Source organism: Lepidochelys olivacea (genome assembly GCF_965140295.1).
Source record: "Lepidochelys olivacea isolate rLepOli2 genome assembly, chromosome: 5".
NCBI lineage: Eukaryota > Metazoa > Chordata > Testudines > Cheloniidae > Lepidochelys > Lepidochelys olivacea.
This window is the reverse complement of record NC_140415.1, coordinates 65,766,157-65,789,679: the sequence shown is the minus strand read 5'-3', so window position 1 is coordinate 65,789,679 and position 23,523 is coordinate 65,766,157. Positions and strand designations below refer to the sequence as shown.

Sequence of the window (23,523 nt, the reverse complement as noted above, 5' to 3'; positions counted from 1 at the left end):
GAACCATTGGTGATCATGATTAGCAGTAGGTCTATAAAAATCCATGCTCTCTTCAGCATAATTTCTGCAACCATGGTTGAATCCCGCCTAGTTGTTGCAATGATGTCAAAGACTTCTTGTCTGTCTCAACCCTCACAGCTAAACTTATCAGCACCATTTCAACTACACTCATTTCTGGCATCCATTGGCAACAGTTCATTTTTTATCTTGTCCATCGTGTTACCTCTCAGAGGGCTTGACGTACAAAATGACTGGGAAAGAAAAGGGGATTTAATAAAATGGCACTTCTCCATAGGTTCTTCAGGAAACTTTAGAACAATGCACAGCTAAATCTGTAGACATGGTAACTGGTAGAGATTCTATGAGCTTGTGGGAATTTAATCACATGACTGACTCCCACTTTGAATGTGGTGTGGCTAAATTCCTAGGTACTGAACTGATGACTCATTTCTTTGAGAATCTCTCTTTACAAGAGTGGTTTGACTGATGCTTGAGATGAAATTGAATATAGTCCCATGAAGTTGGGAAGTAGGTGGGTGTTTATTGTTTTGTTTGGAAATTTTGAAGGCAGCCATCATGATGAACACTACATCTTTGTAGAAGATAAGATACTTTTATGCTCTTTTCCTTTGTATCAGCATAGTACCAACCTTTCTACACCTATTAATGTTGAAAATCATTTATTGTAAAACTTTTGAGTTCAGACACAAAGAAACAATCCTTGACATGGTGCTGGTATCATTTTGTGCTCTGATTCTCACCAAGAAAACTTAATTAGCAATAGTGGTGATTTTGAACAGTTGAAGTGTCAGAATGGTTCACTTGAGAACATGGATGGAAGTAATACACTGTACATTCTTGAATCTATTATGATAATATCTAAGGCGCAAAACCTCTCCCACCAACATTCCCTTCACCTCCTTGAGCAGTTGAAGAGCAGGAATGCAGTGAAATCACTGCCGTTCTGCTGGCACGCTGAATGCCAGTCTCTGTTTTGCAAAAAACTACATATTCCCTATGAAAAAAGTAAAGGAGTACTTGTGGCACCTTAGAGACTAACCAATTTATTTGAGCATAAGCTTTCATGAGCTGTAGCTCACTTGAGCTACAGCTCATGAAAGCTTATGCTCAAATAAATTGGTTAGTCTCTAAGGTGCCACAAGTACTCCTTTGCTTTTTGCGAATACAGTCTTAACACGGCTGTTACTCTCTGAAACCTGTCATATTCCCTATGAGGATTGTGAGGGTGTATCAGCTGGTTCCACCAGTCAAGCTTCCCTGGAAAAGTCGTGGAGCAGCTGTGAAAGCTTCCCCCACTTCCTTCAGTTGCATTACAGTCCATGTGCACCAAATAAACACAATAGCCTTTTCTGTGTGTGTCTGGATTTGCTCTTTGATAGAAGCATTGCAAACTCAGTTTTCAATATATTTTTGAAAAATGTAAGATGTCTGCAGAAGATTCTGAGATCTGAGTTACCCAGGAAAGAATTTTCTGTAGTATCTGGCTGGCGAATCTTGCCCATATGCTCAGGGTTTAGCTGATCGCCATATTTGGGGTCAGGAAGGAATTTTCCTCCAGGGCAGATTGGAAGAGGCCCTGGAGGTTTTTCGCCTCCCTCTGTAGCATGGGGCACAGGTCTCTTGCTGGAGGATTCTCCGCTCCTTGAAGTCTTTAAACCACGATTTGTGGACTTCAACAGATCAGACGTAGGTGAGGTTTTTCACAGGAGTGGGTGGGTGAGATTCTGTGGCCTGCGTTGTGCAGAAGGTCAGACTAGATGATCATAATGGTCCCTTCTGACCTTAGGGTCTATGAATCTATGAATAAAGAATAAAGGCATTTTACCACTCAGTAAAAATGACTGAATGCTTCTAGATTTGTAACTTTGATGTAGCATTCCACATGCACTTTGAATGTTGTGCATAATAATTTCATTTTACAGCTAACTGAACTGTCACTGGCAGAAGTGAATTGCCCTTTTAAAGATATTAATTTATATCTTTAAAGGAGCACATAATAAAAATAGAAGTTTATAAACTGACCCAAATTTCTCCCAATTGAAATTGGAGGATGTTTAAGTGATAGTTTGGACACTAACATACTACCACTCACTTTACAATATAGCTTGATTTTTAAACTGCTAAAATTGCAGCATTCCCTAGTTTCAGTAGAACTAGCTTTGAAACAACTTATGATGCAAAAGTTGTGTAATGCGCTGTTTCCATCAGGAAATTCAAAATCATTGTCATCCTGTTCCATCCTCGTGCATTGTGGGAAAGTCTTTAATTTACTTCTCATATAACTTAACATTTTAATGTTATAAGGCTGTGCATGGTTACTTCAGCTATAGATCTATAGTACCTTTGCCACTCTGGAAGTGAGAGGACTAAACCTAGGATATGCAGCTGTAGTACATAGGAGTTAAAGAACTCAGTTATCTATGTTACCAATTCCCAGAGCTACAAAGCTACTCTGGGACATGACTTAGGTGTTATCTTGTCACTATGTAGTTAGCACATGTAGCCTTCTTGATATTTGAAGAAGCCAGATGTCATCTGGCTAAGGGACTAATAAAACAGCAGATATCTGAGAGATGGCTCATGAGTCAGATTGAGTTAAAGGAATAAAATCAATACTTGATCAATAAAAGTAGTTAACATGGCTCATTATACAATATCATTTCCACTTATCTTTAAAATGTGTTTTTTCTCTTATCTGTAGCTGTGTTAATGATCCACAAAAACACCTAGGAAAACTGAATATACAGAGTATGTAATAAAAATCACTAGACAAAGTGCTGTCAGATGCACTGAGTATACAGACTAGAATTTTCCTCATAATATTTCAGTATAGCAATTTTAGGTATTACAATAAGTATAAAATTTTCAAAGAGAAGTGTGATCTTTACATTTGTTATTAGTTTGAACTTTATAATGGTAGTAATGTATGTTTGTGTAGAACTGTAGATTAGTGAACATATGAGCATTCCATTACTGACTCATGTTTCTCTATTCCCTATTGTAAATTATTCTTAAACCGAGTTAATGAAATCTATTGTTTACTCATTGCCTGTTTAATCTTTACCTTACAGAACAGGCAAGTTAAGGAACTTGACTGCACCATGTAATGCTAACTGCAACTGCTTACGCTCCTTTTATTACCCAGTTTGTGGCAGAGATGAAGTCCAGTATTTTTCTCCCTGTTTTGCAGGATGTACATCTTTTACTGTTCAAAAAAGGAAAAAGGTATTTTTTTATGTGATGTCTTTAACAGGAAATAAATGCACAGTTTATCCTGTATCTTGGTTTCTTAGCAAAATTTGTATGCCATTTTCAATTATTATTAAAATGTAAGAGAATTGTTTCCATTACAACAAAACAGTGAATCAGCATTAGCTTTATAATACATAACTGTGAACTAAAAAAAAAAAAGAAAACCAAACCCAAACAAAAACGCCCCTTTGAACCTATAAGTGAATATTAATGTCAGTGGAATGAGGGGTCTAGTGTCTCGTAGTTGTTACATGTCTGCAGTGTTTTGTTGCAAATGTAGTTCTCTGTGACAATTCTAGCATTGTACTCATTCTGTAAAACGATAAGTGGACTAAACAGAAAGGGCTACTACTGTTAATTTTTACTGTCCAAAACAGCCAGTGGCTTTAAATGCACACCTGGATTTTGGGATTTACTTATGTATCTAGAAATTATTTTGAATTTTCTTTGCTGACATTTTGTCAGATAATTTTGTTTTGTCTCTGAATCAGGCTCTAAATGAGAGAAATAAATTGGTTAGTCTCTAAGGTGCCACAAGTCCTCCTTTACTTTTTGCGAATACAGACTAACATGGCTGCTACTCTGAAACCTATCACTGAGAGATGAATTCCGGCACAGGATTACATGATATTGACTCATATACCTTAATATAAATTATTGCTGTTTTAATAAACTTCATCCCTGTAATATATTCCAATAAAGTAAATTTTCGAACTTTGAACAGGATGGATTAATCTTTCTAAAATTATCTAAACTCCTTTATTTGGGGCTCAGATGATGATAGGACTCAAATGGTGGGCTAAAAAAGCAGCACTTCAGTCAGTGTTAAATTAATGAATGGATCCTTATCCATTTTTATACAATAAGGCCCCAAATGCATCATCAGTTCATGCAGATTTGTTAGGTTCAAAATAATTCCAAAAGCTGCTGGCTTTCTGTGCAAGGGTGCCAGCGCAGTCTGGGAAGGTGGGGGCAAAAACATTTTGCTTGTGGTGGAGTCTTAAGAGTGATTATTTTGGTACCCCCTAGAGAATGAATCAAATGTCAAGGTGAGATGACAGGTTTCAGAGGGGTAGCTGTGTTGTTCTTTTTTGCTGATACAGACTAAGGAGTACTTGTGGCACCTTAGAGACTAACAAATTTATTTGGGCATAAGCTTTCATGGACTAAGACCCATTTCATCAGATGCATGCAGTAGAAAAAAATATATATATATACACACACACACACACACCATACAGAGAACGTGAAAAAATGGGGATTGCCATACCAACTCCAATGAGATGAGAGGAAGGGACTTGGGATTTCAGCAGACGTGGCATTGAAGTTGTTTCCTTTAATAGGCAGTGTTGCAGAAGTGGTTCTGAGCAGGTTTATAGACATGCAAGTAGAGAAGAATTCAGAGTCAATTATAATGCTATGGTTACAGCCAGAGAAGGTGAATTTTAGGGGAGAGAGAGTTGTGCTGGGGCATGCTGCTCTTGCTCCAAAGCAGTTCTGGTTTTGAGAGTTAAGTCCTGCTTTGCTGAATTTCTTTCACTAAATTCATGCAGCTTGGGCAATGGGGAGAATACAGTGCTTCAGTTCCTTCTGTACCAAAAGGATGCCTGCAGGAGATGGCAGCTACACTTAACCACGTGGAAGTATAAGAACTGCACCGCAAGAGAAGGAAGGAAGCTGTTGTGTGGAACTTTTAAGACCAATACATATGGAAACCTGGTCATGTTTGGTTTATCAACTCTAGGTGGTAGTTGCTTCCTCCTGATCTCCCCAAAACAGTGCCCTTCTGCCCCTAAATCTGAACCGGGTCATTCTTGTCCATGCTGTCCTGAATTGAGAAGTATCATCACCTTGCCGTGTCCCCTCAGCACAGTAAACTCTTAGATTCCCTTGCTGTGGAAAATGCTGAAAAGTGCACAGTGGGAGAAGGCAGGCAGAATAGCAACCAGTCAAGGTAAGCTAGAAGATGGCAAGAAGATGGCCTCTGTCAAGGTTCCTTTCCCACTATGAACTCTAGGGTACAGATGTGGGGACCTGCATGAAAACCTCCTAAACTTATTTTTACCAGCTTGGTTAAAACTTCCCCAAGGTACAAACTATTTTCCTTTTCCCCTTGGACTTAGATGCTTGGTGGTGGCAGCAACAAACAGATATATAACCGGGAAAGAGCCTGCTTGGAAACATCTTTCCCCCCAAAATCCTCCCCAAACCCTTACACCCCCTTTCCTGGGAAAGGCTTGATAAAAATCCTCACCAGTTTGCATAGGTGAACACAGACCCAAACCCTTGGATCTTAAAAACAAGGAAAAAGCAATCAGGTTCTTAAAAGAAGAATTTTAATAGAAGAAAAAGTAAAAGAATCACCTCTGTAAAATCAGGATGGTAAATACCTTACAGGGTAATCAGATTCAAAACAGAGAATCCTTCTAGGCAAAACCTTAAGTTACAAAAAAGACACAAACAGGAATGTACATTCCATTCAGCACAACTATTTTATCAGCCATTTAAACAAAACAGACTCTAACGCATAGCTAGCTAGATTACTTACTAAGTTCTAAGACTCCATTCCTGTTCTGTTCCCGGTAAAAGCATCACACAGACAGAGCCTTTGTTTCTCCCCACCTCCAACTTTGAAAGTATCTTGTCTCCTTATTGGTCATTTTGATCAGGTGCCAGCGAGGTTATCCTAGCTTCTTAACCCTTTAAAGGTGAAAGGGTTTCCTCTGACCAGGAGGGATTTTAAAGGTGTTTACCCTTCCCTTTATATTTATGACAGCCTCTTTCATGGATTTACCTACCCCAGAGAGACCATGTAGAATCTGGGTAAAAAGGTAAATTAGAGAGGAATTTGCACAGCCATATAACCTCATTATACACAGGGATCTACGTGAGGTTATGGCTATTCCTGGTTGAAGGAATGTTAATCTTTTTTTTAAAGAAAGATTTTGAAGAAAAATCTGGAGGCTCTATTAAAATAAAATACAACTAAAAATCACTCCATTTGTTCACTTGATTATAAAAGCCTCTGATAGTTTACTGTTAATTACATTTCATTCTCCCGTTACTTCATTAAACATTAGAATGTGCTTACCAAAGCAGGAAGGTTGATGTGGATAGTTAGCCGACTTCAAAGTGAGTGAGTTAATTGAGTCCACATGAAAGTTAATCATATTACCTCTTTGACACCAGTTCAAGGTTATTTGACTCTCTTTTCAGGGGTTTATGCCTGAGTTGGAGTGCCTTCAGACATGAACAAAACAGTTGGTCATAGTATCACCAAAGTAGCAGTGTGGGATGTCTCTAATTCTTCTTATGTAGGCAGTGCTGGGACACATTTCCTTCATCTGTTTTTATTGTTTTGTTTTTTGCAAAGGGGTGGGAAGGAAGGTTGAAATCTTGTACCTCTTCCTGCAAATGGTGTGTGCTACCATAGGCAAAGGATGCTATTGTGATACTGCCAGTCATCTAGCCCTACTCACCAGTACCATATGTACACTAGGACTAACAATGATGAAGCTGCTCTAGTGGTAGTGAAAAGGCTGGCTAATGCAGTGATAACTTTTGTAGTAAGGAAGCCTTCCAGCTTTTCATTTGATATTGTACTAGTCATACTCATTCTAGCTAATATTGGAAAGCTGTGCGAGTGTTTTTACTGGAGGGCATACATTCAAGTTATTTTTTACTCTGGTATAAAGCAAGTAGACAAGAACTGTCATGAGGGAAAAGAATGTCATGTTTTGATTAAAGTTTAAATGACAGATGAAGCACTTGTTGGACATGTCTGGCTGGAAAGGTTAATTCAAACTGCTCTTTGGGCCAGAGTAAGTGACAGGCCTTGAGGCTGGAAGACCATGGTGATGACAAGGCTGGATCCCATCTCATCTTCATAAAGTACAAATTCTCTTTTCTTTTCTATATCTGTTCTCCATTTTGTTCCAAAAGAAGAGTGTACAATTCTTTTTACATTACATGTTTTCTGTGTTTTAGAGTTATGCAGTTAGCACAGTGTATTTTATTATAATTTTCACATTCTGTCAACTACTTCTTCCATCTATAGGCTACTGAAACTTATGCTGGAGCAAATGCAGCTTGTGAGCCAAGAAGCCATATCTGTATCTCCTAATAGCTCCACCCATTTCTATGCCAAGGGCATCACTAATTCACCTGCTTCCCTCAGATCCTTCAGTTTAGCTTGTATTTGTAACAAACATATTTTAAACAAACACCATTCACCGCACCCTCCTCTCTCCACAAAGTATGAAAAGGAAGTGGGGGAAAAGGTCTTAAAAATAGTGTGTGCCAAACACACACGCCCACTACCTTTGCTTCTGTATCCTACCTTTCCCTCACTATTCACCCCTCCCCTACACAAACACTCTTTGTGTATTTAGATTGCAAGTTTTTCAGAGGCTTTGCCTTCCTTCATTTAAGTCATGCACTATGCCCAATAATAGTGCTATATAAAGTATAATTCATAGTTGACCGCACTGGAATTTACCAACATTCTTCTGAAGAATAGGGAGAATAGGAATTTACCAACATTCTTCTGAAGAATTAGAAAGAGCATTCTACAGTTTCTAGTCCCTTCTGTTGCTAATGAGTGGAGAATATGGAAGTAGAGACTGAGAAATATGAAAGTAATTTAGTGAGTATTGTACTTGAACAAAGACAAGATATTTAGATTAAGTTGAAACAGGACAAAAGCTGAACAGGCACAACACTGGAGAAGAAGGTAACCACTGCTTATCACTACGAAAGGTTTTTTTCTCCTGCTGATAATAGCTCACCTTAATTGATCACTCTCGTTATAGTGTGTATGGCAACACCCATTTTTTCATGTTCTCTGTGATATATATCTCTTTCTACTGTATTTTCCACTGCATGTATCCGATGAAGTGGGTTTTAGCCCACGAAAGCTTATGCGCAAATAAATTTGTTAGTCTCTAAGGTGCCACAAGTACTCCTCGTTCTTTTTATTGCAATAATGCTATCCTTCAAGTGCCATATGTGATACTATCATTATCTTTAAAATATGGCCTGGAGGTGCCAACTGAGCTTAGTACCCCATTGCACTATATAAGCAGATAAGAGACTGTTTTTGACTTACAGTCCAAATAGAAAATACAAATTGGGGGAAGTTTTTGGCAGAGCTGGGAAGTGAACCCAGATATTCTGAGTCCCAGTGCAGTGCCTTAACCATAAAAGGCCGTCCTTCTTCTCTAATGTACCCTTGGGAATTATACGGATATAATTAATTAGTGGAAGAGGAGAGGTTTGATCAGGAATTTTATTGAAAATATTAATACTAAATCAGCCAATGCTGACAGAACAAGTGGCTCTTTGAGAATCTTGCTGGATAAAGTGTGTATATGTGGGAAACCTTCCAGGTTATAACCAGACAATTGTAATTTAGGAATAAGGGTTTGTTAAGGCAACTGTTAAGGTTATTTAGAAATTAGGACTAGCACATGAAAAGTGTCCAGACAAAAAAGCATTCATACTTTCAGAATTTTGAATAACTTGTAACAAGAAGGTATATTTATGGGAGTACAGGACTCTTCCATTTTGGGTTGTTTATTCTCAGCTTTACTTTTTTCTGTAAAGTGCTTGAAACTATCCACTGATAAATTGAGGGACACCAGCAGAATATTCAACTTTTCATGTTTTTTTTTTAAACTGGAGTTTGTGTATAAATCAAGTGTTCTCAGTTTACTTAGTCTCTCCTTGAGCTTATATTTAGTGCAAAATGAAGTAATGCCTAATTAATAATAAAAGGGGAAATTTAAATTTAATCTAATCTAATAATTAGTCTGGCAAAAAAGGTTTAATGTCTAAATACCCCTGAACTCTGTTTGGGATATTTTGTAACTCCTGTTCGGGTAATAGGAGACCTCTTTTGGTAGCTTGCCAGCCCAGGAGGAAAGCAAAGTAATAAGTGGAGAGAGAGTTAGTCTTTACAGTTGGAGGAATGTAAGTGAGCATAGTTATTTCAAAAGTAGGTGGAATAACCAGGATAGTATGGCTGAAAATATCACAAAATAAATTAAGGGTTCACTAGGTCATGCACTGTCCTTGAAATAAGTAATATGTGTTAATGTGGGATGTCTGATCACAACTTAATCTCTATCAATTACTATAATTTACAATTTTACATATTTTGAAATAACACTGTTTGCTGTGTGCATTATTTGTAGATTTACCAAAACTGTTCCTGTATTGGGATGCCAAAAAGATTACTTGACGCAGAAGAGGTCCCTTTTGAGGCTCTGGCTGGGAAATGCCAAACACGATGCACGTTCTTGCCTGTATTCCTGGGCTTTTTCTTTTTTGCTGTTGTTTTCACTTTTATGGCTGTTACTCCAACTACTGTGGCCATCCTCAGGTATTTGGTTTTCATACTTTTCAACAACATATTCCTGGCTCCACAGCAGAGTATAAACATAGCATAGCATGCTTTCTTCTCCAGACCTGAAGAAGAGCTCTGTGTAGCTCAAAAGATTGTACCTTCTACCAACAGAAGTTGATCCAGTAAAAGATATCTCACCTACATGCATCCGATGAAGTGAGCTGTAGATCACGAAAGCTTATGCTCAAATAAATTGGTTAGTCTCTAAGGTGCCACAAGTCCTCCTTTTCTTTCTGCAAATACAGACTAACACAGCTGTTACTCTGAAACCTGTCACCTACGTTGTTGCTCCCAGTGGCAAGGAATGTAACTATTCTGACAACTTGCAAAATAAAGATTTTAAGTCGTTTTTATTCTTTTTATACAGGATCAGCTCTATAATCAAAATATATAAGGAGTGCTTTGCACCTCCGTCTGCTGCTCTCTAGACTCTAATAATCACCGTGTAGTGTATAACCAGTTTTAAGCAGGTTAAGCCCTTTGAACATTAGATGAAGAGATTACTGTCATCTGTAGATTCTCTACTTTTTCACAACACCTTTTCTCTTATAAAAATAGAAATAGCTTCCTTTCCACTTGGTGGCACTACTTGTAGCACAAGGTTCCTTTTTAAAGGGCAGATCACACTCCATCAATATGAGAGGAAAGCTAAAGTCTGTTTATCCTTACACCATCCATAATCTCATTTTTGATGAAGCACCTGGCTTTTCCTGCCTCACTGAGACATGGTTCAGTGCCGCGTCCAACCCTATCTGAACACAGCTAATCTTCCCATCTGTACGTTACAAGCCAAGACAGTATCCAGAATGCACCAGATAAGAGAAAGTGGAGTAAATCCTGTTCCCCTCCAGCCTCCGATAGTGAAGACATTTCATACCAGAAACAAAAAGTGCATTCATGTGGTCTGTGAGGATGCAAAAGGAATTTAGGAATTATATTGGTTTACAGACCTCCAGGTGAAAACCTCATCAACTTCCTGGATGAACTCTCAGATATGCGGCCCAGTATGGTATTGGAATCCCCAGATTACTTGTCTTCAATTATCTCAATGTTCACATGGACAATCTCAATGATACAGTAGTACTTTGATCTCATGACCTATACAGAACCCATCAGATTCTTTCAGGTAGTCTCTGACCTATATATGTAACCATATATGGTATGTATGTTGAATCCTGTCTTCCAGCTAGGACTGCATATTGGAGATATCACCAGCATACCTCTCTCCTGAGCTGATCACCACCTCTTCCAGGCAGAGATCAAAGCCTTCCTGCTTTCCTTTTTTCCTATCAGGATAGAGAGCAATCAAAATTGATTTTCCCCCAAAGACTTCTGAACTCCCTAAGTTTTCAAATCTCCTTAGAACAAGTAACCCAAATACAAGGCCAAGGTGCTGATGAGTTGGTACAACAGTACAAATCACCTGTTGACTTTTATCATCAATGCTTTGGCCTCTCCTTCTCCTTCCCAAACTGACCAAGAAAAATAGTATGCTTCACAGGCGAACTACTGCCAGTGAAGTTAGAGTACCAGTAGTACAAAAGACACTGAGTCCCTCTGCTAGCACACAAACTGTACCGAACTTCACCACTGAAGCAAAGGAAGCAAAATGAGCCTCATTCTCTTCAATCAGCATGGCAGAATTGTAGCCAGCAGAACTATTTCTCATAGTTCTCACATATTTCTCATTGAGCCAGCTAATCAACCCAGATTGCATAACTCAAATACCAGACCCAAGCATCAACCACTTTGAAGAGTTGCCAACATACTTCATTGATAAGATGGAGTGGAAGATGATGATATTCATGCTGTCCACCCTATTATGTCATCAAACTGGTGACCAAATGTTGATTGTCAACTTCCCCATCGAAAGACCAACAAAATACACCTACCCGTTCAGGGCCAATGTACTAGGCAGATTGCTCTAGGGTAGAGATCTGCCCATTGAATGTTGAAGGCCTTTCACAGTCTATGTGCGGCTTCCTGGAGAAAGTGCTGAAGACGAACAGCACCAACATCCTCTCCCTCCAGGAGACCCATATTGCAAATGAAGAAAAAGACCATTGCTATAACATCAAGAGCTATAAACTTATAGCCAGCAATTACCACCCAAAATATGGGCTGGCAATCTACATAAAGCAAGAGATCAATTAATATTTGGTCCTACCTCCTACAGAGTACAATGAAACAACTGGAATCTCTGTGTACATTGACAAGCTTACTGTTCTTAACATATATACATCAGCTCTGCCAACTGCATAGGATCTATGCAGAAAATGTTGCAGACGAAGAACTGACACACTGGGCATTGGCAAATGATATGCTCCACCTTTTTGATGCGAAACGGTATGTCACTTTCCACTCTGCAAGATGGGGCAGAGGATACTGCCCTGACCTGATGTTCATTTCTAAAGAGGATACATTCCCACAATGCTGAAGACTTTTGACCATTTTACTGTGCACCTAATCACCCCTGCAAAGAAGAACAACTCCCATGGACAACTCATTGTACACCGGTGTTTCTCAGCAACTGGTCCATGAACTGGTGCTGGTCCCTGAGATCACCCTGATATAGTTTAGCAAGTTGTTCCCTGGTATCAAAAAGGTTGAGAATCACTTTTGTACACTCCTTTCTGGACTTTAGAGATCCAAGATCTCTTCTGAAAATATGACGTGTGTAGGGACCCAGAAATTGTAAAATCTCTCCTGGTATCACTGGATGTAGCAAGACGGAAACTGTGGCTCAAACAAACATGCCTGGAATCTGTTGAGACATCTGGGGGCTGCAAATCCCACACATGCCACTAGGTCGCAGTTGAAAGTCAATGCCATTGCTGCTAAACTTTTGTGGACATCAGAACAGCCAGTGGATAAACAGTATTACAGACAAGTCCGGCATCAACTCTAGCAGGTGTTCACATGTGCTTCATTGTCCCAGTGGTCTGGATTATTCACAAGAAGGAGATTGATCCAGCCATTGCAGCCATGAAATTGGGAAAAGCAGTGGGAAAAAGAGGACATCTACCACAAGTTCCTATGTAAGCTGGGTTCAGTGGCATGGAATTGACTGATGCAAAATTTCACCAACATCCTGGAGACTGGTAAAATTCGCTGCTTGTGGAGAGAAACACTCCTAAAGCCTGGAAAATCTGTGGATGACCCTTCTAGTTATAGGCCAATTTCCCTCTTGAGCACCAGCTACAAGGTGATGGAGTGTATGATTCTGAACTAAACTGGGCCCACATTTCAAAGACTTCCTCTTTTGAGAAAGTCTTCCACCATAAGTGACACTCAGAATTTGAACATCCTTCTTGTTTCCAAATCCCTGCCATACACACAGTCTTCCTACCCTACCCCAAACAGACTCCTGATCCCATAAAGGGAGATATGCTAAAGACTCCTAGAAATCCTCTGAGGACTTTGTGTTGCTATTGATTTTTATGTGGAAGGTGCTCTAATTCTGTGATGATGAGTGGCAGTATAAAATTCTAAGACAGGTACGTGCATGTTAACCACAACTCGGTTGTCTTGCCAGTCTCTGAAACTCAGATGGTCTTTGATCCTGAACACACTGTGCTAGAGACCCACTAGATTCCAAATTAATATGTAGTCCTATAAATGTGTGGGGCTTACCTTCCCATTGAAATGAGACTTCATTAATATCTCGTTAAAGCAGCTGTTCACCCATGCAGAGCTACAATATGGATGTTACTAAAAGTCATAACATTCAGAGCATGATAATTGCATCCCCGTTATACAACTTTTAAAGCCTCATGCCCAAATTTAGAAACAGTGCATTCACATTTTTACTATTTAAAGCTCACAAGTTACTTTAAAAGCACACCTACTTATAGAATAACTTTTTATACCAGAAAAAGTACTATTGTAAAGCTGAGATAGTGGTTTAAACACACTGCACTGTATTATCATGCTTCATTGCATTGACCATCTGTTCTTGATGCTCCAGTGTGAGTCCACATGGAAGTTGCATTGACAATTTGATTGTGTTAGTCTGGAGGCAGAGAAAGGGCAGCTGTGTTTGGATTGGGGAGAATAAGGGGAAAGCAATATTTGGTGTTTGTAGCATCATACTTCTCAAAAATTACTTGAGATTGCTCAAAGCCTGTCCCTTTCAGTCGTCAGTGATATAGATTTTACTGGGATGCTGGACTGTTAGCAGTAAGGTTCAATTAAAATGGTTTATTTATTATGCTTGCTGCTGCTTTTTGTGTTACCTTATGTAATGCAATATGCTGATGCAAGACAAAAATCTACAAATAAGTGCAATATCTACTGATTATACATTTAAGCATTAAAAAAAAACCCTATACCAGTGTTTCCCAAACTTGGGACACCGCTCGTTCAGGGAAAGCCCCTGGTGGGCTGGGCCAGTTTGTTTACCTACCGCGTCTGCAGGTTCAGCCGATCGTGGCTCCCACTGGCCGCGGTTTGCCGCTCCAGGTCAATGGGGGCTGTGGGAAGCAGCACGGGCCAAGGGATGTACCAGCTGCCGATTCCCACCGCCCCCATTGGCCTGGAGCAGCGAACCGCAGCCAGTGGGAGCCGCAATTGGCTGAACCTGTGGCCATGGCAGGTAAACAAACTGGCCCGGCGAGCCAGGGGCTTTCCCTGAACAAGCGGCATCCCAAGTTTGGGAAACGCTGCCCTATACTATGTACTTAAGCATAGTCCCCTGCCGCATCTCCACTTCATAATGGTTAACCAGGACAAAAGTAATGTGTGTGATCTTGAGCTGAACCCCTTGCTTTGATTATCTTGTGTAAACACATTGAGAAAAGGACTATGATGATTTCTCCTGCCAAAGCTCTCTGTACTTTATTGCAGAAAACTAGTATAGTATATAATGCATAATGATATATTATGCAAGTTGATTTTTGTCTCTTCTGTCAAGTAAATTCTATTTAAAGTTTTTAGGTTGTTTAGACTCCAGATATAGACCAAAAGTATTAATAGATAATGTCAATGACTGACTTTTTCAAAAGTCCAAGTGTAACTTACCAAAAAAAAAAAAAAAAAAACAAACCCCAAGATGAAAAACATCAGTTTAAGGTAAATTTATGTTTGATAAAGCCCTTAAACTGCAATTTTGTTTGCAGGTGTGTGCCAGATAAACAGCGTTCATTTGCTCTGGGAGTGCAGTCAGTGTTTCTACGATTAGTAGGTATGACTATTATCTGTTGCTTATATACCTGTCCCAGCATAAAATGTCTAATTGGGAGACTTCCTTTTCAAATACTCAGATTGACTAATTTTAAAGAACATATGTATGAATGAATTTGTTGCAGTCTCTCTGTCTGAAAGATCAGGCCAAACTCAATCTCAAAATAGCTTAGAATTCATCATAGGAATTCAAATGTGGTACTTTACTCATTTTTAGCATTAATGCTGTCTTCTCTATAAATAGTTGTGCAAAGAGGCTAAACGGGTATGCCAAAGGAAATGAATCCCAGCTGCAGAAGAAGAGTATTTAAACTTGCATCCTGTTAACAAAAGCAACCCCACTCCTCCCCAAAAAAATGCAACTCCATTCTTTGAAAATTTTCAGGGATTTTAAGACTCCACCAGTCAAAAATTTGGTGACTCTGTAACACTTAACTTGATGATATTGAGTTCCTTTAGCCATGTTTGTTACATAATTTAACACTGATGAAAATGGCAGCACCTTAGAAGTTACAAGTAAAATGGTAAAGAATATATGAAACCTGCTGCAGTGTTTTGTGTCCTTATTTCTAAAGGGCATGTATGTATGTTTTAGAAGTCTGGCAGATAGATAATTTGCATAATTTAGTCATTCATTTACAAACCCCTTTTAAATAGTCTTTGCTGACTTTCTATTTTCTTTATTAAATTATTTTTTGGGGGTAATTGATGTCAATGCAGAAACAGTGAGACATGCCAGAGTATGGTTAAATGTGGAAGACGCAACTTTTACAAACTATTACACAGCAAAGAACCTCTCCAAGTACTAGCAAGTTCTACAAACCTGAGGGTGGGTATGAGCGCATTGCTCCCCTATACTCCAGGCTTGCATGAGGACCCTGGCAGGAAGTCAATGTCCCAACCCATTTACCTCATCAACACTGGAGGTAGGAGAGATAAGATGAGGGGCGCTCTACCCGGCATGAGACATGGAGGCATAGCCTCTTTCCATGTGATGTTGTACTCAGGGACTGTTGTAATAACTGAGTCTACAAATTTACTTTAATTATAAACTCAGCTGTAAAAAGTAAGTGAAAGTTCATAAAGTGTCACAGCCTTTCAAATTAATGTTGATGGGAAAAGTTGCAAAAGGGAGATGGAAAAACTAAATTAATGCAAACAAAAAGACCTAATATAATTCAAGGACTGTGTTAAAATCATGTCTGGTAAATAAGACAGTGTGGGAGTGGGAGTTAATGAACCAAAACTGGTGTGTTGGAAACTAGTTCTAATTGATGGATAAAATAATGAGGGAATAGGCTGTTCCATCCACAACTCCTTTTTGAGTCCTAAAAAAAAAAAAAAAAAGATTTTGGGGAGAAAAATTGGCTACTCGAGCAAGCTTCATCATCTGGCTGCCACCCCCAATGTCTCCTAGGATCCAGGTCCTTCATCATTCTGATCCCAAAAAGATGTCCTGACTAGACCAGCCCCTCCCAAAACACCTCCCAAATAACATTGCTCCTGCTACCAGCTCTAGCTAAATGTGAAATGCTACCTAGAATAAGATGAAATAAGAATTTAACCGACACAACAACTGCTCCAGCCAAGCTCAGCTAACTTTTCTCCCCGCCCCCAACAGACAGTTATTATCTTTAATAACTTCTAATAGACTGTTGCCAAGGAATTCCCCCCCCCAAAAAAAACAAAAACAAAAACAAAAACCCTGTGATTCTCAGAGAATAGGGGAGTGAAAAGATGTGATAGAATGGAGATGGCTAGTAAAAATAGCATCAAGGAATTGGGGTTCCCTCCCCCCCCACCAGGTAACTGTTTACTGAGCTACATTTCTTAAGATCAATACACCAGATCATTTGGAACTGGAGTGATTGAGAGTACATGTGTGATACAGTGTTCAGTTATATATTGTACTGTTTGTTGTCACTTAGGAAAATCTGTTTCCAAAAACCCTGTCCACGTCTATCATGTGAAAGGGGATAGCTTATGTTTCTACATGAGCACTGTCAGGATTGATTGTTTAATTAAAATACTAATTTACATAATGAATGAAATACCTCAAAGGGCTTAAAATCTGTACATATTGGATCCCTAACGTATAGCCGCCTCTTGGGTGGGAGGGGACAACAAATGAGCACACAATATTGCAATGGGAAAGAGTAAATATTGATCAAGGACACTAGGACAAACTCCAGTTCTTATAAAAAGTACTGTAGTATCTTTAGCAGTCACACGGAGCAGATGGCACCTTAGTTTTTAAGGTGTTCTTTGCAAGAATGTACAGCAAGTTGCATGGTCCTCTATCTCAGAAGACCAAAGGGCTAAAACAAGCTGATGAGATTTGAATGTCTGGTTCTATAATTTAGCTACACCACACTTGATGCTTCAATCATCAACTTGACCCACCATCTTACTCTATGAATTCTGCTGATTCAGTTAAGACTCTTTGTACACTTATCTCTTCTAGGCACTATTCCTGGACCAATTTTGTTTGGTGTGGCAATAGACAGTAGTTGCACTCTGTGGGATGTTAATAAATGTGACATTAAAGGAGCCTGCTGGGTCTATGACAACTCAAAAATGGCCTACATGCTGATTGGTATAAGTAAGTGACTGCATATTTGATATGTACATTACACAAATGAGTGTTAAAATCTTTAATAGCAAAAGGCATAGCTATTTTGAATTTCACTGCCAGGTGACAACTGAGTAAGAAAATAGTCTAATAAGACTATGTAATAAGTTTACATAGTACTCAGCACTTTGCAAATAGATAAGACAAGTTTCATTTTCTGAAGGAACTACTATTTACATAAGACATGACAGTCAAAAACCAGGCAAGACACAGGACAACAATTTGGTAGGAAGTTTGTGGGGATTCTTGACAATTAAAATAAATGAGGAGGGATTGTTTGAAGAGTTAGGTTTTTAAAGGTAACCTGAAATGGAGTTTTTTTCTTAGGTGGTTTGTGCCCTTTATAGCTTCCTTATGGATGAACAAGAGCCTGAAATATAGTAGGATTTGTGTGGTTGCCCTCCACCTTCCCCCATTTTTTTGGGGCAGGAGGGGGTTTCCTCTTGCTGACTTCCCTAGTTTAGCTGGAAGATTTTTAGAGGCATCAGATAAATATTGGCATTTTCTCACCCTGTAGTTATAATTAAACTTTTAACAAATACATATATTTTCTCCCCAGTATTAGTTTGGCATTGCAGTTGAATGAGAGTTCCAAAGAAGAACAAAAATAGACCTTTGAAGATTCTGACTAAAAGTCATTTCACCTCTCAATTAAAAGCTTTTCATCTGATTTTTTTAAAGGTACTCAGGTACCTTTTGACTTCAATGATAGCTGCAGGTGACCATCCCCTTTGGCAATGAGGCTACCTATTTAGGTGTTTAAGTTTAACTACCAATATTTGAAAATTAAAGAAACAAAAACAAAAAACCAAACCCTCCCCACCAACCTTAATACCTTTCAAGCATTTTCTTTTTAAGCTATTGATTTTATTTAGGAAGTTTTATCAAGTTTACAAATCCTTGCCCTATAAATGACAGAAACAAAACCATCATTACATCAGCTAAGTCTTGTCTATACAATGTCTCTTTAAACATCAGATCTTCCTATTTAACAAGGTATTACCATCATTATGACATTTAGATCAGGCATATCTATCAAATGTTAAGTAAAAAAAAGTATGTGGTTTTTTTTGGCAGGTGAATAAATTTTGAGTATTGAATAAAAAGTAACCAAATATCTAAATATCTATCAGTTCTCTGTCTATTTTGCTGGGAATATGATTAGTGTGTTAATCTGTGTGTCTCAGTGACTTCCACCTCCCATTTTTAAAAACCATTCCTCTATGGTTTGGCCTTTTTTCTTTTCCAATGAGATGGTACTAATAGCCAACCAGCTACCAACAGATGACAGAATAATTTTTCATTTCTTCTAGTGTGACCATTCCCACTAGAGAGCTGCAGGAGGAGTACTAACAGATCATTTGGTAATAAATATCCAACATTTAATATTTGATTATGGATTATATCCCAGGACTCTCTAATGAATGGACATGCCCTCCATAGATGCACAAAATCTCCTCTTTCACCACAATTTCTTCGACATTTATCCCTATTCAATCTGTCTATATTTTTTAACCTGAGTGGTGTGAGGTACCATTGAAACAGTATCTTCAAGAAATGTTCTTTTATTTTGCTACAGACTCAGGTTGCTGGTCCTCTTTTCCAGATCAAACCTCATTCCTCTGGGATAATTTCCCTGTTCAGGTGCTCCCCCCCCCCAGTGTGTCAAATATGGACTTTTTTCTTAGAAAAATTGTCTGCAAAGATTAATATAAATTAATCTTATTTTCCTAATTGACCAGATGCCATTGCTTCTAAAGTTCACTTTTTAGAAAACCTGTTTTATACATAAAGCTGAGAAACAAAGCCTGACTTGACAGTACTGGTATCATGGGAGAGTGGGCCAGTTAAAGTTAGTTTTGATCTCTAAATAAGTTAGACAACTTTCTCTCCTGAATAGCTGGCCAACTTTGTGTGCCCCATTGTTCTAATATTTGAAGCTCTCTGCTTCATGATTTGGATTGCGATCTGGATTACATTGTACATCAAGAGGAGTGAGGAAAGAAAAAGCATTGACGCAATAGTTTTCCCTTTGCACATCACCTTTAAGGAGGGAACTGAGGGAGGAAATAGAGGACACTTGATGAATGAGGACATGAAGCTAAGAATTGGAAAACATGGTGAGCAGGAAGTCAAAAGACCTGTGAAGAGTGTACTTGAGAGGAGGATGTGTATTCAGGAAGATTATTCAGAACATCTTAAATGAGAATGAGTTTCAGTACAGTGCAACAGGGGACAGGAAACCAATGAATGGACATAATCTGGGGCACTGTAGTTAAAGCAAGAAGGGAAGATTTTATTGTCTTGAACAATCTGGAGTGGAGGAGGAGAACAGAATTCCAATGAGTATTAAAGTTCTCACAGCAAGCGAGGACCAGAGGGCAGATGAGGGACCTGATCCAAAGCTCCTGGAAGTCAATGGAAAGACTCCTGCTGTTTTTAAGGGTCTTTCGATTAGCTATGTGGGTTAGCATGCTTTCTGCCATCAAGGGTACCATAGTATGGAGCCAAGTTTACATAAGACTTAACTTAGAAGTAAATATGTTTAGTTCTTTGCTTTATACCTTTGTGGCACTCTTATGAACTATGGAGTCACACATTTATAGCTTCCATAGGCCAAATTCATTGCACTCATCAGGAGATCATTACATCCCTGCATTTCCCCTTACATTCCTCTGTGTCTGAGGCTCTGTATGCTCCCTCACCGCCCATTATTATTTGTTTGGGAGATAAGTCATTCAAGTCTCAACATATTAAATTCTATTGGGAGGATGAACAGTGATGAGACAGGTATTGTTATGAGGAATTAATGGGTGCTGTGGGCCAGGTGTTTGATCTGTAGACAGTTGCAGAGGTGCTTGAAGCTTGGGCTGTGCTGAACAGATGACAGGATCTCCAGATGTCCCCCACCTTTTGGTTGTCTGATTTTCCCCCCCAAGTCAATAGTTTTGTAGTCATTGATATCTAGCTAATTTTGAAATTGATCAAATGAGATGTTCAAAAGTTATGGCATAAGAGACAGAGATGCCATCAAGTTGAATGTAAAGCTTTCATAAGCGCTGTCAAATAACATTAACTACATTTATTGAAAATTGATCTTCAACAATAAACAATTTCACTTTTCTTCACATAAAGGTGCAGCTTGTAAAGTCATCACTATCCTTTTTACTGTCATTGCATTCTGCTTATATAAACCGCCACCAGACAGCTCTGCGACTTTGCAAAAGGATACTGAAATGGCGTCTGCTGTGCACATGTAAAACTGTTATGAGAAAACCAGGAACTTTAAAAGAAACCAAGAATATACACAGCTACTGAAAGATAAGCTGTCAGAGAGCTTCATTTGCAAGTGCAGCATTATCTGAACTTGATTTAGATCTTAAACAGCTTTAAATGATTTTAAATATTGGTGGATATTTTGTGTAACATTAATTCAAACTGAGGAAATTTTATATTTCAACAATGTATCCCAATCAAAACTACTGTAAATAGAGGAAATGTCTTACAATTCATTGAGTTAAGCAAATTGCAATATTATCAGTAGAACACAAGAAAGAGGACATAAAAAGCCGAACTGGAATACCAAAAAAAGGTGAATAATTGTTACTGCCTATAAAGGCAACGGTACACCCTAAGAAGACAGACTTTAGGACAACAAAATAGTAAATGGGTGTGTTAAAGGGAGCTGTCAATGTTTACTTTAAAATGGTAGGAATAATATGCGCCAATGTTTTGGGCTACTAAACAACATTTAAGGTTTGATTGATGTAAATTTATACTGTAGTTTCTTGAGTAGGAAGAAATAAAAAAAACAGGCACTTCTGTTTTCTAAATCTATTTTGTACAAGTTAGGTTAAAAGTTTAAATTGTGATTGTGATTAAATTTGTAATCTTTACTTTTTTCCTACAAATATATTTAAGAATAGTTTTCATTATAGGAAAACTAACAAACTTGTAATTAATAAACATTTGTTCAACTGGGTGCCTTAGTATTTGAATTCAGACTATATCCAAAAGGATGATGTCAAAATATTCTTGTTACATTTTTTTAGAAAGATTCATCTCTCATAATATACACTCTGGAAATTTTGAAAATGAAATCTGTTTTCTTAAAATGTTTTACTTGTTAGATGTGTGCTAGCTCATTATTTTGAGGTTACTCCTAAGTGCTTCTGCACTAATTATTTTCCAAAAAAGGGATTTAATTATTTTTGTTGAATACAAATGCACAACGAAAGACTATACAAACACATTGATAGAAGAAAGTACATCCAGCCGAGGCCTTGCAACCTTGAATAAACCTTTAAAATAATAGGATGTGTATCTGTAGAAAACTTAAAATAAGGTGTACATGTCTTAGTAAACAACAATTTTTTAGTGTTAAAAATTTTTACATGCAAATTATTCTATTTAAATATTGTTTAACTGCTGTGAAATAAATCTATTTTTAAATCTGGTATATAATGCTGTTTTTTTTGTAAATGCATATGAGATGTTATTTGCTGGCTTCAAAGCTGCTGCTTAACTTTGAAGTACCAATAATGAATTACATCTCCTCCTTCTACCTAAACTATGTGCGTTTGTGTACTTTCTGTGTCTTGGTACTATGATGGGTACACTGACCCTTTGGGATTCAGAGGAGGAACACTTTTGTGTCAACAGCCCCTGCCACCCTGCGCTGGATCCTGGGGAAAGAAACCCACTTACCCTTTCTTATGGGCCTTTATCAAAGACCACTACTAGTTGGTAAATAAGAGGGTTTGTTTGGCAGATGGATCCTATTAACCTGCCACTGAGTAACCATGTAACCTGGGACTAGCCAGGCATCCACAACTAAGGACTGTAGCTCAGAGAGCTGGAAAGTGTAATTCTTTGCTTTAGACTAACTCTTAAAGACACAGAAATGGAATCTAAGATAGAAGATCCACCATGAGACCCTCTGTTTTCTGTTGGACTATTCTATTAACATAAAATAAACACAGCAATCAGGAATGTGATATATGCCATCATGTGCCAGCAATGCCCCTCTGCCATGTACATTGGCCAAATGGGACTCTATGCGAAAGACTAAATGGACACAAATCTGACAGGAATCATAACATTCAAAAACCAGTAGGAGAACACTTTGATCTCTGGTCACTCAATAACAGACCTAAAAGTGGCAATTCTTCAACAAAAAAAACCTTCAAAAACAGACTCCAGTGTGAAACTGCAGAACTGGAATTAATTTGCAAACTGGACCCCATCAGATTAGGTATGAAGACTGGGAGTGGTTGGGTCATTACAAAACCTAAACCTAATTTCCCCAATACTAATTTCCCCCTACTGTTACTCACACCTTCTTGTCAACTGTCTGAAAAGGGCCATTCTCATTACCACTTCAAATATTATTTTTCCTCCCTTGGTATCCTGCTGTCAATTGAATTGTCTCGTTAGACTGACCTCACCTTTTCATGTACTTATACGTGCTCCTGTATTTTCCACTCTACACATCTGATGAAGTAGGTTCTAGCCCACGAAAGCTTATGCCCAAATAAATTTGTTAGTCTCTAAGGTGCCACAAGGACTCCTCATAGTTTTTGCTGGTACAGACTAACACGGCTACACTCTGAAACCTGTCAACCAGGATGTGGAGAAGATACCTTCCACCCCATTTATTAGCCACAAGCATCCAATGTCTTTGTTGGGGGGATGAGAGTGTTTTTGGTCTAATACTTGCCCACAGGATAATGTTTACATAACTTTTTGATTTGCATAATTATCAGTGTGATCCCATATGGTCCCTATGTTCCCTTGCACATAGTGTGTGAAGGAGCAAAACCAATTCTGAGCAGAAAAGGGAGAGGCAGGGATGTGCTTGTGGTTAAGGCTGTGGGCTGCGACTCAAGTTCAATTCCCAGCTCGGCTATGGACTGCCTGTGTGAACTTGGGAAAGTCACTGAATGTGCCTCAGTTCCTCATCAGTAAAATAGGGATAATGCTACCTCTCTCCCTCCTGTTTGTCTTGTTTATTTAAACTGTGAGCTCTTTT

General features: G+C 38.5%; 1 protein-coding gene and 1 long non-coding RNA gene across 3 annotated transcripts in view; one reads left to right on the top strand and one right to left on the bottom strand.

Annotated features, from left to right (window-relative positions):
• SLCO4C1 (solute carrier organic anion transporter family member 4C1) overlaps nt 1-21,303 on the top strand; it is a 99,745-nt gene extending 78,442 nt beyond the window's left edge. For both annotated transcript variants that reach the window (XM_084628521.1, XM_084628520.1), the window contains 5 exons: nt 3,093-3,246; nt 9,468-9,655; nt 14,797-14,861; nt 17,325-17,462; nt 20,628-21,303. In XM_084628521.1, coding sequence (XP_084484647.1) covers nt 3,093-3,246; nt 9,468-9,655; nt 14,797-14,861; nt 17,325-17,462; nt 20,628-20,752 — 670 coding nt within the window. In that variant the 3' untranslated portion in view covers nt 20,753-21,303. The remainder of the gene's footprint in view (nt 1-3,092; nt 3,247-9,467; nt 9,656-14,796; nt 14,862-17,324; nt 17,463-20,627) is intronic.
• LOC311520765 lies at nt 1,146-6,397 on the bottom strand. The gene is made up of 4 exons (XR_014711696.1): nt 6,365-6,397; nt 4,544-4,636; nt 3,163-3,226; nt 1,146-1,818 (listed from the first exon to the last, which is right to left on the bottom strand). It is a non-coding gene; the product is annotated as an uncharacterized lncRNA (long non-coding RNA).
• Nucleotides 21,304-23,523: the final 2,220 nt, after the last annotated feature.